Here is an 18,843-nt window from a genome sequence, read left to right as displayed (position 1 = left end):
TTATTGTGCGGTCTTTAACTTATAATATAAAGTGTGTCGATGTCGTTTTGATTTGGAGCTACATAAATAAAACTGAACTGAACTCTGGCATTGATGTAAACTTTTACACTGATATGTATTAAATCAGATCACGTCATGTTGTCAGGAGCACTACACTAACTTTGACTGCTTATGTGTGTGCCAAAAGAGCACTTTAAAGCAGCTATTAACTGTAAGTGAAAACATTAGGGCGATACGAAAACATTAGGGCGATCACATCTATCTATGATGTGATTAACCTTGAAAGAATTACCCATCTATGGACCCTTACAGTTTTCCTCAATTTCTTTTCTCTTAGTAGCATTTGCAGCTACAACAGGAAGCTGATTTTTAGGGGGGAAAAACTCCTAAAAAAAAAAACCAACCAGACAGTCGCTTTCCCAGCACAATGCAGCATACAGACAGAGTTAGCAGCAAGCTGGCGAACCTAGTTGAAGCCTTTAGCAGCTAAAGAGCCAGATATTTCCCTCAGGAGTTAGTGGAGTCAATGGAGACAGGTTTGCCAGGTGGCCAGAAACACTTCAAAGAAATGATAATGTTGCTCCATAACACAAGGATGAGAATACTGCTACCAATGCAGCAATAAACAAAATAAATAAACAATCAAAAATGCAGATCTCAAGTTCATTGAGTCATAATATCATGCTGAGGATGAATAGCTTAAAATAGGGCTTAAACAAATAGAAAATATCAAATATGTCAAGGATCAAGCCACGGGACTTAACAATCATCAAACCATCCTTCAGCAGTCAGATTTTTTGTGCACAGGACTTGAGCTGAATTACATGAAATAAGTGAATAATTAGACTGTCCCTGTAGGGGCCTTATGTTCTAGCTGAAAGCAAGTCTATTCCCACCACCACATGTCTCGCTATTCAATTCAAAGGTGGTATTCAAGTTTTCTTTGAGGAGTTAACAGATTAAAGCAGACGATGTGACCTCGGAGACTGTGGTGGGAGGGTGATGATTTAGCTGTTGCCAAAGCAGCAAAGAAACCGTTTTAGACCTCAGTTTGAGTTAATCTAACCATCTGCGTTATGTTTTCAGTAAAATTGTACCAGTTGTGAAATTCTGGACAACCACTGGTGTTTAAAACAACACTGAAAAAAAAAAAAAAAAAAAAACACATTTCCAGTTTATTTTGTGTTTCTGCATTTTGCGACTATCATTTCCTCTCCCACTGAGCGATTACAAATATAAAATCTTGACACGACACCATCACACAGTTGCTGCAGATTTCTGCACATGCATGATCCAAATCTGCTGTTTCGCCGCATCCCAAATGTGCTCTATTGGAGTGAGATAAGGTCACTGCGGAGGTCGTTTGAGTACGGTGAAATCATTGTCTGGTTCAAAATACTGTTTGAGATGCGCTGAATTTTGGGATATGGTGTAAGCTGTGATCATAAAGGGATAGACATAGTCAGCATGGTTGTGGTGTTTAAACTATGCTTAATGGGTACTAAGGGCTCAGAGTGCCAAGAATATATCCCACCTGAACTGTTCATACAAGGAAGGAAGGACGGATAGATGGAAGGATGAATGGATGGAAGGATGGATAGAAGGATGGTTGGATGGATCCATGCTTTCATGATGCCAAAACTGTGTCCCTGGTGTACTCTTCCACTTCTAGCCCATTTGCTTTAAGGTTTATCTTCTCCATACCTTAGCTGTGTCGAGTTGACTACCTAACACTTCAAAGAAGCCTGGCTCTTCTCCTCTGGCATCAAAAAGGCGTTTTCACCCAGAGAACTCTTGCTCACTGGATATTTTCTCTTTTCCAGACCAGTCTCAGTAAACCCTAGACATATTCGTGAGGGGAAATCCCAGTAGGTCAGTGGTTTCTAAAATACTTTTTCACCCATCTGGCACTAATAACCATGACATGTTCAAAGTCACTTATATCGCCTTTGTTTCCCATTTTGAAGTCTGGTTTGATCTTCAGCAGGTCGCCTTGATCATGCGTACATTCCTAAACCCAATGAATTGCTCCCATGTTAATGGCTAATTAGTTATTTGCATGAACGACAATTTGAATAGGTGTACCTACTGAAATATCCAATCCATGTATGTTTCTATGTTAGGATAGTGATTGGCTCTTCAGTGGTAGGAGTGGGAAAGCTACCATCTTTAGTTTCACAAAACTGCCCCATAGATTCAGGATTGAAAGTGCTCTAATTTGTCAATCCAAACTATGAAGCAGGCTTCTGAATTGATTTATAATGACACAATATTGTGTTGCCTGTTCATTTGAATAATTTATTGAAGTTATAAGACTTACCATTTAGTTGGGGGGGGGTTGCACTCAAGGAGTTGTACCTGATGAAGTAGCCACTGAATGCATGCTCTGAGTGGTAAGTTGACCCTCTTAAGGGCATCAACAGCTATTTATCTTGGCTATTTTGTAAAGATAAGGCTACAATACAGTTTGACCCTGAAGCAGACAGAGTAGGAAACATTCTTTGTTGTCAAGGTTGAGTTTTAGTTTACAAAGCGCAAATATGCTCCAAGCTTATTATGTGATATGAGAAACAGTTAATCAAAGGAAAATACACCTGAAGTGTGTGTTCTGTTTTGTGAACATGTTAACGTGCAGAGCTGCAACTGAACAATGCAGCAGTGTATCTGCATCATGTTATAATTAAACTGAAAGCTGAGCATTAAGGCAGGTGACCCTGAGCTATTACACTACGTGACTGTAGTTCTGATTCGGTGTTATATAAATAAATTTGAACTGCCCTATGATAGTACTGCTTAAGTATCAATCTAAAATAATGAAAGCTGAAATTTAATTGTAGAAGCAAATAGACATGAGGAGGTTTAGAAGTTAGATAATATTAATGGACAAACACAGGTAAGTTTAATAGACAGTCATAAGAAATCCAAGAAATCTTTAAAAATAAATAAATAAATAAATAAATAAATAGGTAACAGGTGACTCAGGAGGTAAAGTGGGTTGTCAGCTAATCAAAAGGTTGGTTCGATCCCTGTGTATGTCGAATTATCCTTGGGCAAGACTAAACCCTCTGAAGTCGTTTTTTTCTACTCCAGTTGTGTTTTATTTAACCCTTTCCCCTCATATTTTCTATGCTTTTGCAGTGTTTGTCGATTTGCTACTGCAAGTTTGGCCTCTTGTTATGGTCTCGTCATTCAATACTGCCTATTGGATGAACAAATTCAATTAACCACCTGGGAATAGAGCTGAAATAACGATCTGAAAACTTAAAAAAAAAAAAAAAAAAGTATGGCTAGCAGTTAAGAGTTGGTCTAAATAACAGATAAGCAAAAGAAAATGTTAGCTAAATTTAATACACAATAGTTAAAACCAATAAAGCAAAAAACAAATAATTAGCTTCAGCTCTGATGAGCAGCTGTTACTATTAGGTAACAATGTAAAATTAACAAATTAAATTGTTAGAAATATACTGAAAGAACACCTGAAATGTCTAGTTAAAGTTCTGTATGTAAAAAAAAAAGCCAATTAATAGCTAAAAGCACAGTTAGCAGGTGTATTTTTTTTTTTTATTTAATATTTTTGGCCAAAAGAGTAGGTAAACAAATTAAACTATTGGCTGAATTAAATAGTTAATTAAAATTATTCCTAAAAGGAAAAATAGTCAACATCAAATGTAAAATTGGCTGAATTGAACACATTGGAACATGAAGTTTTGATGAAGCATTAGATAAAAAAATGTTAGGAACCACTGATCTGTTTTAATAAAAGACAAACACACTGTAAACACTACCACCTTTAAAAAACACCAGATTTTACTATGTACTAAAAAGCACTATCCAATGGATAGTGGACTTTGTCACTTTTGGACAGTGAGGCTCTCAGCAATGACTTAGTTTTCTCCTGTTAAGATACTGGGGACAAAGAGGCAGGTCCTTTTTTATAGAGAGCGCTGCTGCCATTACAGCTTCAGACACCCTTGTAGACAGAGTTTCAATGCATTTTTCACGTCTATGGTAACAAATGATATTTCTCAAGCGCATTGACGAGGTGTGCTTGTGCATCTCAGAGTCAATTATCCACAGATGTACGAGGGGTATTTGAGGTTTCTCTGGCATGAAGCTATGCATTTGTAACAAAGTTACATGAGTTTTCTGAAAGGTTTTATTACTTCCATTAAAAAACATTTAAACCTAAAGTTACTACTGACATATCCTTCTGTATTTCACAGGACGGGGCTTTCATCATCTGCTATTATGATTATTGTTTGTTTTTAAGGACCTGAGTTCACGATGCAGGAGGCATAAAATCAACATTTTTTGCTGATAACCCAAAAGACACCCAGTCCAAAATCTTTGAATTCATGAAGGTATGATCAACAATAATCCAAACATTCAAAAAGTACTATGAAACAGAAACAAGAGGACTGTTGGACCAGAGATATACAGCATACTAGTACAACATAACTCTGAACAATGCAATGACAGGACTATTTATATACACAGACACAAATTTGAACACATGAGGAGGTTAAATCCCACACAACGAACAGCAGGTGAACACAAGCAAGAAATCACTGAAATTGGAAAGTAAAACTAAAATGGAACAAACCTACAAAGTGAAACAGGAAATAAAGGAGACCAATCCTAACCCCAAACACGAAGAACTGCACTATTCTCTAAAAAGACAAACTAAACAGAAATCAGGTCACAAGAGAATAACAAGAAGATAATAACAGAAATCCAAATTCAAATATAAGAACTGAAAAGTTGAGCAGGATCCCAAAAAACAAACAAGAAAAAAAAGAAAAAAAGAAAAATAATTTGCTATAAATTTAAAATAAAAAATGAGCCATAATAATCTTTCATAATCTTAATCTTTATTCTACTAGAATAAAGACAAGACAAGAATCCTAGTTTCCAAGTTATATGGCTTTCTGTCCATTTTAACAAATAAATCATTAAGTTGACCTTGAACACTTTGGTCAATGCAAGCCAAATTTTAACAGATTGTTAACATGACCTCACTCTACACCCCCGTAAAGTTTAATCATTAAAAACAAAACTTTTTGAGCCATCTTATTTACTGACACAGTGATGACATACAGGCACACAATTGCTACCAGAAATATGACGTCCTTGCTGGAAGTAATGATGAAAATAAATAAACCAGAATAAAAGCAGAACCTTACATTGAAAATACACTAGAATAAAAATTCAAAGAACAGACTGAAGCATAATACAAAAGGACATGAGGAACCCAAAAGAACAAACAAAAAAAACACAAGCTACATGAAGCCAAATATAAATACTAAGCTAACAGAAATAAATGATTAGATTTCAACCACAACAACACGGCTCAAAAAAATACATCACAAAGCCCGTCCCAGGCATCGAGACAGGCATTTTGATGGGACAACATACACAGACTATTATGATATGCATGTAAGCCTAGAAAAATCAATCTGGGAACTCATGGATTATAGTTTAATGATTTCAGAGACAGCAGCCAATATTTCAGGGCTTCTAGTAGAGCCAAGACAACCAGATAATGAATAACAGATAGCTGATTAAAGACTGCCTGCACACTGTTTACAACTGCTGACAAATTTCAAGAAGCTGCGATTTCCTCAAATGTTTTGTGATCATTACTCAGATTACAAAAGATCATCTTGGTATCAAAAATCTTCCCTACAGATTCTGACTGTTTATATGCAGGATTGTGTTTATAATGACTGACGATAAGTGAAAAAATAGCTTTCCTTCTTTTTGTGTAGCAAATTAAGCACTCAAGACAGATTTGAACTGACACGTAAACTGTGATTAACAGCCTTCTACACTTAAAGCATTTTGAATTCACTGTATTAGCATCAAAAAGCCAGATTTGATTGGAATGAAAGCTCTTTTTTGGAACAATGACTGCACCACAAAGAAACCCTGTTTTAATGCTGCTTTTATAATGCAGCATGTGTATGATGGCAAATTGTTTTGCTCAAAACCAACGGGAATTGCAGCAATCTTTTACAAATGCGCTTCTGCCAAGGGGAAAAAATGCATTAAGAACAAGGAAGTGTACACGGGAACAGTTGCCTAAATGACTGATTGTGGCAGGGTCACAGCTGAGAGGAGAGATTTCAACAATATGTGAAGCAAAAAAAAAAATACAGCAGAAAAATCATCTCTGACTGCAGAAAGAGCTTTTAAAAAAGGTGCTATGCATTCAGCACAGGGAACAACAGGAGATCGTCGATTCAGCACACAATGCCAGAGTTACTGAATGATTCACTAGGGCCATAGGTCATTCCCACTTAGAATTGCTTTATGATTGTGTGCTAAGTGGCGTTTTCAGACTGCGGAACAGACTGACACAAACCCCCCAAACATTTTTACGCTCTGTGCCAAAGAATTAACAAAATCTCATGAAGCATTTAATCCAAGTTAAACTAATACCATGAAAAATGTTTGTTTTTAACTCGGAGCTACAGACGACCTTCACCTGATCACGCAGAGTGATTTAACACAGGTGGGCTGCAGTCAGTGAGATGCTGTTGCTTGTTATCTATCGTGATTAACACTCGAGCGGGTCGAGTTGAGGGTACAGACTGTGAGCAACAGAGGTGGGAGAGGGCTGTGCATCAGCAGATGGCCAGAGACTAACGAGAGGCTGCGCGGACAACCGTCAGCCATGAGATGCTTTAACAAGTCACTCCTGGCGTTTCAAAGTCCTCTGCCACTGACAGCTGATGGATATAGCTGCTGTTCTCTCACCCAGCAGGTTCGTCAGAGTCCCAAGATAATATGCAATTATCTCTCAGTTTCAGTCCATGTAGCCATCATAATAAGGGCAAAGATCATAGTCTTACAGGCTGAGGCTACGCTAAAAGAAAGAATCCCCAAAAACCTTTGCATGGGGTTCTTAGGCTTAAGGTTTTGGATCAACATTAGGGTTGAAAATGAAAAATAACTACAATCACAATCAAGTTGAAACCTCCAAGGCTGAAAAGTTATTGAGCTCTTCACATTCAACTTAACTCTTCCTTTAGTGCATTTATTAACCTTTTTAGGCCATTTCGTTTTGTGAAATTACCTTCATTGGATTAAATGAGGTTTTTCTCATTTGCTTGCTGTAACATGGTTATTTCACAGCGTTTCACATCCTGTGAAATTACACCAACTGAGAAATGTTGCAAACTGCAGGTCCTCAAAGAGCTATTATAGGTCATGGGACAAAAGGCAAGTACAGCCCGGACAGGTCGCCGGTCTGTTGCAGGACTAGATATGTACTGACAGTCTTTCCCTCTCACATTCTCGCCTCTCCCCAATTTAGTCCTGCCAGTCAACCTAACCATGTCTTTCGATTGTGCCGGAGTACCTGGATATGATCGCTATGTCTCAAAAACAAACAACCAAAAAAAACTTTAAATTTTCAAAATGAGTCCATAAAAACCTACTACCATCTTCGGCATACAGTCTTTTGTATCAGACGGTGTATAACATGTCAGAAATAACTGCAGTCACGCAGTAACATCGCTACGCTGCTTTGCTTTGTTTTGCAAATACACATGAGAGAAACAATAAATTCTCACATAAGAAGGAAGAAAGGAATTTTATCTCAATTCCATATCCATCCATTTGTTGCTTTAGCACCAATCCCCACTGATTCAAAAACATTTATTTTGTTGCTCTGTACCTGGTCAGTGGATATTTTTTTCCAATTGTAGCTTGGGGGTCCTGCTGGCGGATAGCACGCATAGCAGTGGGCGCTGTGAACATTGAAGAGACTCCATGTTCAGACAAGACACGGAAGAAGGCCCCGGAGTCTGGAGTCCCTACAGGTTTTCCCTGGAATCACACAGTGCAGCAACAACTTGTTACTTTACAGCTTAATTAAGGCGTGTGTATCATCGGAATTTGAATAATGATAAGTAAACACCAGAGATTACACAGATTATTGTTATTGCCTAAAACCATTCCAGGAATATTTGTGCAAACTCCAAAACATGAATATTTATACAACAGCTGTTTAAAATAACAAGGCACACAGGAAGATTGACTATCCAGGCACATGGGCATGAAAACACAGTTGCACTACAGAAGTACTGTCTGTCTAGAATAAAAGATAAAGACACAAGAAGCCTGCAGGCAAAGGTCTCCAGCAGCAATTTCCACTCTTTTTTATTTTCTCCCTGGTATTCAACTAAGTGAGCTCAACAGTGAGAAGACAACTGCGGAAGAATAAGAATGGATAAAAGGAGCAGTGAGTCCTGGCTGTCATTTTCACTCCAAATAAAGGGTTTGAAGATAGATGGGCTGCTAGAAACAAGAACCATGTGGAGCAACCACCGTGACCGAAGTCAAACACTGATTTAAGGAACGGCCAATTAATTCATCGTCCAATAGCGCTGCTGCATCAAACTGGTGAGGGAATATCAGAGTGCAAATGTAATTGGTGGCCCTATACATAAGAACTACACTGAAAGACGCACGTCCTTCTTGATCCTTTGCTGAAGTATAAAAAGAAACAACTTCAGATTTCAAGCCAAAGAAAAGTGCAGAATCTCAGGAATTGATTTTAGGGACAATCTGGGCCTGGAAAAAAGCGCAGTCATCAATGCACTCTATGTAAACAGAACTCCATGTGATGCTTGCTTGTGACATTCACATGATGCATGCATGGAGTCCAAAGAAGCCCATAATGAAGCACTAATACAACAGATCCTCTGTTTTAGGAGCTAAGCAAGAACACATGAAATAAGATAAAAAGAAATGCACAGATCATATGATCATGTGATATTACACTGATCATAAAGCCAACACTAATTACAAATTGCTATATGTTAATAAAAACCCTCTGTGTGAGCCATTTCGTCAAGGTTATAATTATATTATTAAAGTTCCTATTTTTCCATGACCAGTCCCTCCCACTGCAACCTTATCTCCCAGTTTCTCTATAATGAAAAGATGTTTTGCAAAAATTTAAGACCAAGAAGACAAGGATGGCTTATCTGCTTTGCAGTTTCTTGCGATCTAGTGGTGTTATTGAGCTTGGTTTTGGTAATGTAGCTCAAGTACAGCAAAAATATTAACCACAATCAATATGGTTAGCACATTTTGTTGTTATTGAACTTGAAAACATCTCCTTTTACAGGAGATTTCCTTGAACCAAAAGAATACATGAAAAAAAAAATAAAGGTAGTGGACAGTGGGTCACACAGGAGTTGGGCCCGGACTAAGGAGTGTGTTTTTGACCGCATAGCGTGTCGTGCAAAGGCAACTGTTAGTTCATGCTGGCCTGTCTAAACTGCAGAAAACCTGTGGGTGCAGAAGAGGCTGAAGATGGAGAGCCAAAGCCAGAGCTTTTTGTCATATTTCGCCAAAAGCAGACCGGGTGAGATCTGGAGACAAATAAAGTCACAGACAACCATTAATGATTCTTAGACAGAAACTATGCGACGTGCATTTCCTCCAGAAAGATCTTGTTGGCTCAAGGCTCTTGTTTAGTTCTCTTGTCTCAAACCGAAATAAACTGACTGAGTTTGAGGTTTTAGGAAAGTGAAAACACAGCCTGCTATAAAGTACAGGAGTGTGCATGGGAAAAAATAAAAAAATAAATGCAAAAGAGTAAATCCTTTTATCCCCAATATCTTGTTTTTCTATAGATGCCGGAAGGCAAAATTCTAAGATGTGATAACTTGCCCAGCCCTTTCATTGGCTGCTTCAATTAATGATGGCATAAACACGAGCATTGACAACCTGCTCTCCCACAACTTCAACACAGGAAATTTAAAGACTCAAGTCCAACAAATGCATCCTGCAAACTAAAAACTCTTTAATACCCGGGTTGGAAGGTGTAGACTATGTGCTGGTGTTCAACTGACTGGTACCAATAACCAAACAATAAAAGGAGCAAAAGTCTGGCACAGTCAGAGCTGCAGCTTCTCTGCAGCAGCTAGAGTCAAATATGGACACAGGTTCACACAGTTCACCACATCTTGAACTTCTTCAGTTTCACTCCACATAAACTGTAGTCTTTAACCAACAGTGGCTGGCTTCAGTTTGTCGAGCCAACAAAGGTGTAACTTATTTAGCTCTGAACATTGTTCATTTAAGGTTTTATTGCACATATTCTGGCACTTCCTGTTGTAATCTAACACCGCAGTAGTTAGTTTGAGATATTAAACTCGGAGGTACGTACCTCATAGAGAACAGTGCCGTTACCGTGTAGCAAAGGACCATAGCAGATATAAGAATGGCCAACCACCCAGCCTAGGTCTGAAGCTGCCCACCAAACCTGCCAAAAAGGGATCAATGTACCGAGTTGTCACAACAAAAATGCATGAAAAATTAAGTAAAAACTCATTTTACTTAAAGGCATAATAAATGTAAACAGAACAGCCAGTTGTATAGTGAAAATGAAATACCGCAAGTTGAGTGTAGGATTATTGTCTATTGTATGTTTAAATGGTAGTCAGAGGTCTTTTCAAGCAGAGAGCAGTCTGTCTCTGTATGCTCTTTGTTCTTAAGCATGGCACCACCTCAGAAGCGGATGCTTTATTGTCTTACTTCTCCGGGACTGAGTCCATAAATATTTGACATGGTCCATTTCAGCATCACAGCATAGCCTGCAGTGTCTCGCACAACACCCTGGGAGGGGGGAGATAAGAAAAACATTAAGACCGGTGGCAGGTACTGCACTAAGCAAAGAAGCATGGGTTTATTGTCAATTTTAAACCAGCCACTTGGCGCTGCCTTTCCAAAGGGGATGGCAGCTTGTTTCTAGATGACTGCGTCTCAAACCGGCACCCACCTTTTATTAGTTAATAGCGCTGTCTAAACATTCCTGAGCAAAATAGTGTGTCCTAACATCCTCAGCTATTGAGTGTGCCTTCTCAAAGTTATGGTCTCCCTACAGCAATAACTGAGAAATTCATGGGAAATTGCACAGGAAAAAAAAAAAAAAAAAAAACTGGCAAAAACCGCACTATTAAGCCCAGGAACTAGCCAGCAGGAGGATATTTTATATCATCTGTTGGTCAAAGACAAAATGATGCTATTTGAAAAGAGCCAGGGCTTTTTTTCCCCTCCATTTGAAATTGCCTGCAGGTAATTCCTCCTGCAAGAGGTTCAGCTCACACTCTGGAAAACTTCTGTCTTATTTATGTCATGTTGGGGGTGTTTAGATTGTGCCTGGACTGTTTTGCAGGCTCAAAGATCAGATGAGTCACACAGCTGCTGCATACAGAATGAGCAGCGTCTAGTCAAACACAGCTAAAAGTAAACCCTGTAACTCATCTGCATGTGAGTGTATGGTTATAGCTGCCAGTACCTTTGGCGTCCCAGTGGTCCCAGATGTATAGAGTACATACAACGGATGGTTGGAGGGCAAAGAGGCACAGTCATGTGGCCTAGCAGTGGCCATCTCTTCATCCCAGTCCAGGCTCAACTCGCGACTCATCGATACCCTTTCCTGAAATATAAAGAAAAATAGAGATGACATACAGTCTTCACCAGATCTAACGTACCTGGCAGCACACCCAGGTATAAATCACATGGATCTGAATGCACTCTGAAAAAGGGGAACTGTGTTAAAAATGGCTGTAATCCCTCAACGTTTAATCCAACTCTTGAATTCAAGCTGATTACTTCAAATCATGTCACGACTGTTCGACTTAAAATCCACAGTAGCATTCTAAAGAGGCGAAAACACAAAAACTGTGCCGTCATCCAAGTATTTATGGATCTAACTGCATGCTGCATGCAGCCAAACATATTTTGCCATTTATTTTGATTCTTTCACATCTGCGAAGATAACGCGATTCATTTGCTCGGCGACAGCCTCCTCCTGCTCACTGTGGAAGTTCAGCCGCTGCTAATGACTCGTTTTACGATCGCCGCAGGATGAGACAGTCACTCGCGAAGCAGCCGATCATATCTCCCAGTTATTTATTTGTCACAAAGTGTCACATAGATGAGCTCTCGGAGTGTGAACTATGAGGATCAATTCAACTGACTCCGATGGTTTTGACCATCTTGCTTTATTTGCTTGCCTATGAAGTGAGTCAGTCTCACATGCTGAGTAAATATATATTCCTTTATTTATATTATGTTCCAACTCCCATCTGTCATCGCAATCTGGCAAGCAGCAATCATTTCAGGTCATAGATTATTGCCCCTTACATCTGCTGCCGCTGACATTTCTTCTCATTTCAAACACAGACGTCTCTTTGATACTGCCATTAACATTTAATCACTTTTGGAGGGATAAAGAAATCCTCAAATCTTTTTTTTCCCTCCCCTCCCTTGGCTTCCATAAAAGAGTGTCAAGATGAAGACATCATCAATATCACTCAGACTCTTGAGGCAAAGGCACATCTCCCACAGACATTTTAGCTCTCCTATGCGCATTACTTTTTACTCACTTCACTGAAAGCACAGACAGAGCACCATCTTGGCTGATTTAACAACGCTTACGGAACAGCTACCTCCAGCTTACTGAATGCAATAATTTGCAAAGAAGCTGCAACCATCTAAAGTAGTGGTTCACAGATTTTTATGGCACTGAGCTGCCCGTGAATTTCTTGTATACACATTCCCTGTGTCCGACATGTATATAATCTCCCAAAAATCCAAACGGGCGCTCTTAATTCACCGGATCCTTTCCTGACAGATAAGACCAGACAGGCGCAACAAGATAAAATAAACTGTGCAATGTTCATTTTATTTCACCACAGGGCTAGAGAGCAGTAGCTCAAACAGAGGCACGGATGGTAGCAATTCAGTTCGAGTAAAGAAACGACAATACTCCGCAATCTCCGTTAGAGGAAATGTTAAGTTCACCAAACATAACATTCAGCAGTGTTTAATTGACGTCTGTATAAAAGTGAAGCAGAACCAAACATCTGCTCGCCGTCACCGAGCAGCAGCTGAAAATGGCTCCAGGCTGAAGCCAGCACGGAAATACCTTTGAGTTCGAACCTGGCAACAGCCGAGAAGTGCAGGCTCCACAAAAATCCCTGCCTCCGACCGACACCTTCGATGATTTCAATGAGTCATTAAGTGTGCTGCTGCTTACTGTGGAAAAGGAAAATAACATTTTTGCTATGGTTTTTACCATGTTTGGCCTGTTGTAGATGAGGACTTTCGTGGGCCTGTGAGAGCTCATCTCCAGGGCCTTCTTCACCAGAGGGATGTACTCCACTCTTCTGCCTGGCTCGATGCCAAATGAGGCTGTAACCAACAGCTTGGGCTGAAAAACAGATCATTTGGGAATTTAGGTTCAAGTGTAACAAGCTTATAGCTCACTCAGGTATGAATCAGTCATTTTTCTGCCTTTCTACCAAACGAGCCATTACAGGTTTAACCTCCTAGTACCTGGCGTCCACATATGTGGACATCACATTTTGGGTTATTTATACCAAAATACTCAATTTTGCTCTACAAGGGCCTGATATCCACTTACGAGGACATTATACTGCTACTGTTCTATCAAAATTTTTAACGAATATCCTCATATGTGGCTCTTATTTTTCATAAAAACAAAGGTTTTAAAAAAATAAAAATAAAAAAAAAATCTGGTAATTCTTTGTATTTACGTTCATCGGGCCCCAATATGCCCAAATATCAAAGAGAAATTAAAAATGCATGCCGTGGAAGAGTTCGGGTCTTAGGAGGTTAAGTCTGCTCTGGTGTCCTGTCAAATGTAGTTCACAAACTCAGGGTTCTGCACAAGATCTCAGTGTTCCTACCAATTCTTGGATTTGGAATGTACATGACCAAAACGGTAAAGGACACTTCTCCTATTTGGCAAACACATTTTGGTTCCAGTATTGGTTATATTCTCTTGAAAGCTTCTCTATGTTTCGTTTCGGTAGGTTATGCAAAATTAATATTTCACAACAAATTTGTTCTGCAAAGCAACAGAATACACGGGGCGATTGTGGCTCAAGAGTTGGGAGTTCGCCTTGTAATCGGAAGGTTGCCGGTTCGAGCCCCGGCTTGGACAGTCTCAGTTGTTGTGTCCTTGGGGAAGACACTTCACCCGTTGCCTACTGGTGGTGGTCAGAGGGCCCGGTGGCGCCAGTGTCCTGCAGCCTCGCCTCTGTCAGTGCGCCCCAGGGTGGCTGTGGCTACAGTGTAGCTTGCCATCACCAGTGTGTGAATGGGTGGATGACTGGATATGTAAAGCGCTTTGGGGTCCTTAGGGACTAGTAAAGCGCTATATAAATACAGGCCATTTTTTTACCATTTACATGCTTTATGCTAAACTGCATAAGCATTTATTTCTGTGTTAAAATGTCGTAGTTTACTCTTAATTGTCCCCTAAGAAAGAAAGCAAAGAAAGAAAGCAATGCTCACTGCAGTTCATTCACATTTGTAGTATAAAGACGTCTCTTCCACATTAATTTTTCTATTCTCATATTATTATTATTATTATAAAATCTCACTGGAGACGCCAGGGAAATCATTACCAGTGGTTCTGAAAGGAAAGGCGAGATCTTTGCACTGTAAATGAAAAAAGACACCTTTCTTCTGGCTCTAGTATTTAAGATGTCTTTAAGTATTTTAGCTAATGGCACATAAAAGTCAGAATTGTCCAATTACTGGTATTTGCAGTGATCCGCATCTGCTTACTTCATGTAAATACAGAAAATGAACAAAGACTTAGCCCAACTTCAGCCCGTCCCTGGTTTTTAATGAGTACGGATATAATACAGTTCATGCAGCCCTGTTGCTGAGGCTCAGAAAAAAGATCAATTTTAAGCACAAGGTGAAAAAGCAGCGCTTAACCTTAGCGTGATTGATGCGGACAGACAGCTCTTTAGAGGCGAAGCCGCCAAAAATGAGGCTGTGTGGGGCACCGATCCGTGCACAGGCCAACATGGTGAACATGGCCTGTGGCACCATGGGCATGTAGATGACAACAAGGTCTCCTTTCTGTACCCCATTCTTCACCAAGACTCCTGCTAACCTGGACACCTGGATTGCAGAGACACATGGAGACAAAGCACAGATTTTTTTCTAAGTTTCCAATCTTTTTTTCTTAAATTCCTGCATGAATTATTTTTAAATGTCTGCTCACAACAACCGTAACCAATATGCTAGCACAAAGCAGAGCTGATAACAAGGGTGGAATAGTCTTATGCATGCTGCATATGTTGTTGGATAATTAATGTAGAAAGAAATGCTTAATTTATCCATGGTCCAATTACTAATTAGCTTCAGTTGGAAACAATCTAGAAAGAAAGTCAGTATCTCTTAAATTTCATTAAATGTCATTAAGCCCTTGGGCCAAAAAGACCCTCAAAAAGACCCCCAAATAGTTTTTTTCATTTAAAAAAAGAAAGAAAAAAAGATTGAGTTGTTTTAACAGAATAATTGGTCCAAATGTCAATCGACTCAGTCATTTTCCCTTCTTTCTTCTCTTTTGTTTGCTATCTATATGCTAATTATGGTTCAAACCAGCCGTCATGCTACAAAACTCTTGGCCAACTCTTTGATATTTAATGTCCAGAGAGCATTACAGTTTCTACTTTAACATGCTCATAATCCCATAATTTGTTTCATGCTGCAAAATAATGTCATATCATACTGCCATCTATGTCCATGTGCTGTTCAATTCTGCAAGCTCGGTTTTTATTAAAACTATTTACCTGGTCCTGAAGTTCCCTGAAAGTGATGATCTGTTTAGTTCCGGTCACCGGGCTGTCGTATATGATCGCAGGCTGCTCTGCACGGCCGCCTTCTACGTGTCGATCGACGGCATTGTAGCACATGTTTAGCTTTCCGCCGACAAACCTGACAGAGACGTACACCTTCAAACAACAAGTAACGGACACATGAACAGAGACGCATGTCAATACTATAGTTAGCAAACATATTTCAGGTGACCAGTCATGTGCCAGCATCTTTACCAGCATATAATATGGGTTTTTGCCTGGTTTAGAGCTCATTTTTAAAAAAATAAAAAACCAGCCTGAGCCAAACATATGCAGCTGCTTTTGACAGTTGCACACAGTGAACCAATGTTCTTGATAAGGCAATCGTTTGAGCTCATTCTGGCACTGCGCATATGGATAAAGAGCAGCAGGCAGGTTGAGCAGATGGTGTCTGGGATCTGCTGTTTTGGAAGCCACATAGACATACAGACACGGTGGCCGTGTCCTTCATTTTCACTGCAGCACATTCAGACAGCTCTCTTTTCCTATGATACATGGTATAGCTGACAACTCCACCCACAAAACAAAAGAAAAAAAGAAAGGAATTTCAGTTTATACTATTCTCAGTGCAGGCTGCTGTGCCACATGCTGTTTTGTTTTACAGCTACATTTTGTTTTTTCTTTTTCCTGTAAGCATCCTATAATTTACTTTCACATCTTTAACTGTGGATGCAGGTATAATTACCCTTTTTTAATTTATTTATCTTTTGCACATCGTAGGAAACTAACCACATTAATCACCTCACATCCTTTGATAGTTTTAATGGTTTCCAATTTTTTGTTTGTTTAATAAATGCCCTGAACATGTCAGGCCAAACCATAACATCTGTTCTGAAAATATTACTTTTAAATATTTAACAGAAAAAATATTGCTTTTAAAATCTGGGAATTTGACACTTTGTCATATCTAATTGTTGCTAGTTGGCTGCTTGGCCAAAACTAGTGGTGCTCTGAGACAATTTTTTTTTTCTACTAACCCTTTAAGGTGGCAGCAACCTGATGAAACGACTTGTGTTTTATTTCTTTGATAAAAAAAAAAATATATATTTATCCTACTTTTTGGAGCTTCGGGGGGAGGATAGTACTCAACTTTTGGAGTACTAGTGCAGTCTGGTACTCCATTACAATATCCTCTCCATGCCCCCAACATGCACACATATACAATCATCATCACCTACGTACACACAGTATTGTTTACCCAAACATATATCATACTTCTGACTCTTGACTGACCCTTGATTTCCTAATTATTCCTCAAGCCTCATCTTGGGGACCATCCTTCCTCACTGACATGCCCATTAAGTTAACTGTTCTCACTCTCACAGGGAACCGCCTTAAATGTTCAATCATATTCGTTCCCTCTGTAAAAAGGAAAGAATTGCATTTCAGTAACTCTCAAAAATGGTCCAAGGAAGACACAGTGGTGACCCACTGACAGCATCATGAGTGGGCAAGGCTCAATGATGCACATGGGAGAAGAACGCTGTAGAATCAAATTGCCAAAAAAAATGTAATGCTAGTTCCCTTCTATGTTGTATTCTGTCACCATAGAAAAGTATCAGAATACACAGTGGATTGCCGTTTTTTTTTTTTAATATATGGCTGCATAAAACCAGTCAGTGTCCCCATGCTTACCCCCCAACCACTGCCGAAACCAAGAAGAAGGGGGACATGAGCATCAGAACTGGACAGCTGGACAACAGACTCTGATGAGTCACAATTTCTTTTACATCATATGGATGGCTGGGTGCTGTGCATTCTTTACCTGGTGAACAGCTGGCAGCAGAATGCACTATGAAAAGAATGCAAGCCTACTGAGAGTCCATGCCTCCACATTTCTGTTTCGAAAGGGGGCTCCATAAAAAAAAAAAAAAGGAGGCAGGTGGTCATAATTTAATACCAGACAGATATACATCCCACCAATTAATGCTTTCAAAGTGTTACCATATAGGGGTTCTCCTGGGAACTTCCCTGCTCTAAATACCTGATTCAAATAATCATCTGGGTAGTGAACTTTGCAGCTGTCTGTTAACAGCACCCAGGATAGTGCAATAAGCAAAAATGTGGTTTGTTCCTGGGGTCAACGCGATTCCATAGACTTTCCATCAACAGCAGAGCCGTTTGAAGTCCACACAGTTCCTGAGCGTCACCCATTGGCTCTCAGCAAAACTACCAATCACAGAAGAAATAGGCGTTCCTCCAGGGATCGCTAACAACTTAATAACCAATCATAACAGAGCTGACGTTTCCCCTTCCTAAACCAACCACTCACAACAGGACAACCCTCCAGGTTATCCAGTTGTTAATCGTACAGTCACGCGCATAAAGGAGTAAAATGAGGAAGCTATGTGTGCTGGATGAAGAGAAAATAAACCACAATATCGTGGTTTCTATGTGAGTTGTCCAAAAGTTATTCATTACTAAGCAAATAACACCTTCAGGGTAATGAGATTATTGAGGGCGTGTGTCCTCTCTATGGGATATTATCATACATGAGAGAACGCGTTGAGTTCACTCATGAGAGAGGTGGCGGTCACGCACAGGTTGTTTACCACGTTTCATTCCAACTCGCCCACACAACATTTAACACCAGCTGTTCTGCAGTTCACGTGTAGTTCACACTGAAACCTACCAGTTTGGGAACACCGGATCCTCAACGTGCAGAGTTTTACTCCACGGCTCAAACCAGTTTATGTCGCGCCCCACGTCAGCCCAAAACTTTTCAGGGTTGTCCCTGGCCGCCGCGAAGACTCGGCTGTACGCAGCATCAGACGCATGCTTTCTGCAGCACTGCGTGGGGAAGTGCGACTTAAAACTCCCAGATGCTTCACCTGCATTTCGCTTTGCTGCTGCACAGAGAGTCCAAGCAAACCTCCCGAGTGTCTTCTTCCGCAGGACAGGAGCGCAGTTATTCAGGCGCTGGACTGAGTGTTTTACCCTGAGAAGCATTGTTGCTGGGGGCGTTTTTTGAACTTCCACGCTGCTTTCCCGCGTCCCTCTTGTTTTTGTGTGCAGCTTTGGAGCCCGCTTCTAGAGTTCAATGCTAAGCGACGTCATTCGGGCCCGCTTAAAGGCAGAGGACTTCTGCAGAAATTCTTAACAAGTGCCTCAGGGAAGGCTGTGAACTATGAACTGG

At 40.0% G+C, this 18,843-nt stretch overlaps 1 protein-coding gene across 3 annotated transcripts in view; it reads right to left on the bottom strand.

Annotated features, from left to right (window-relative positions):
* The window catches only part of acss3 (acyl-CoA synthetase short chain family member 3), a 65,117-nt gene extending 46,274 nt beyond the window's left edge, over positions 1 to 18,843 (bottom strand). For 2 of the 3 annotated variants that reach the window (XR_015125784.1, XM_086269670.1), the window contains exons 1-8: positions 18,340 to 18,843; positions 15,642 to 15,786; positions 14,779 to 14,967; positions 13,103 to 13,237; positions 11,318 to 11,458; positions 10,555 to 10,635; positions 10,187 to 10,282; positions 7,682 to 7,833 (exon numbers count right to left, since the gene is read on the bottom strand). Coding sequence is in view for 2 of the 3 variants with exons in the window: in XM_086269670.1 (XP_086125796.1) it covers positions 7,682 to 7,833; positions 10,187 to 10,282; positions 10,555 to 10,635; positions 11,318 to 11,458; positions 13,103 to 13,237; positions 14,779 to 14,967; positions 15,642 to 15,786; positions 18,340 to 18,656 (1,256 nt within the window). In the remaining variant the exon portion in view is untranslated. Of the gene's footprint in view, positions 1 to 7,681; positions 7,834 to 10,186; positions 10,283 to 10,554; positions 10,636 to 11,317; positions 11,459 to 13,102; positions 13,238 to 14,778; positions 14,968 to 15,641; positions 15,804 to 18,339 lie in introns of all 3 variants that reach the window. The other variant, XM_086269671.1, reaches the window with a different exon arrangement.

Source organism: Aulonocara sp. 'chitande type north' Nkhata Bay, linkage group LG17 (genome assembly GCF_057382095.1).
Source record: "Aulonocara sp. 'chitande type north' Nkhata Bay isolate Kocher_YH1m ecotype deep benthic linkage group LG17, A_spYH_male_GT1.1, whole genome shotgun sequence".
Taxonomy (NCBI): domain Eukaryota; kingdom Metazoa; phylum Chordata; class Actinopteri; order Cichliformes; family Cichlidae; genus Aulonocara; species Aulonocara sp. 'chitande type north' Nkhata Bay.
Note: the sequence above shows the minus strand (reverse complement) of the source record. Positions and strands in the feature narration are given on the sequence as shown.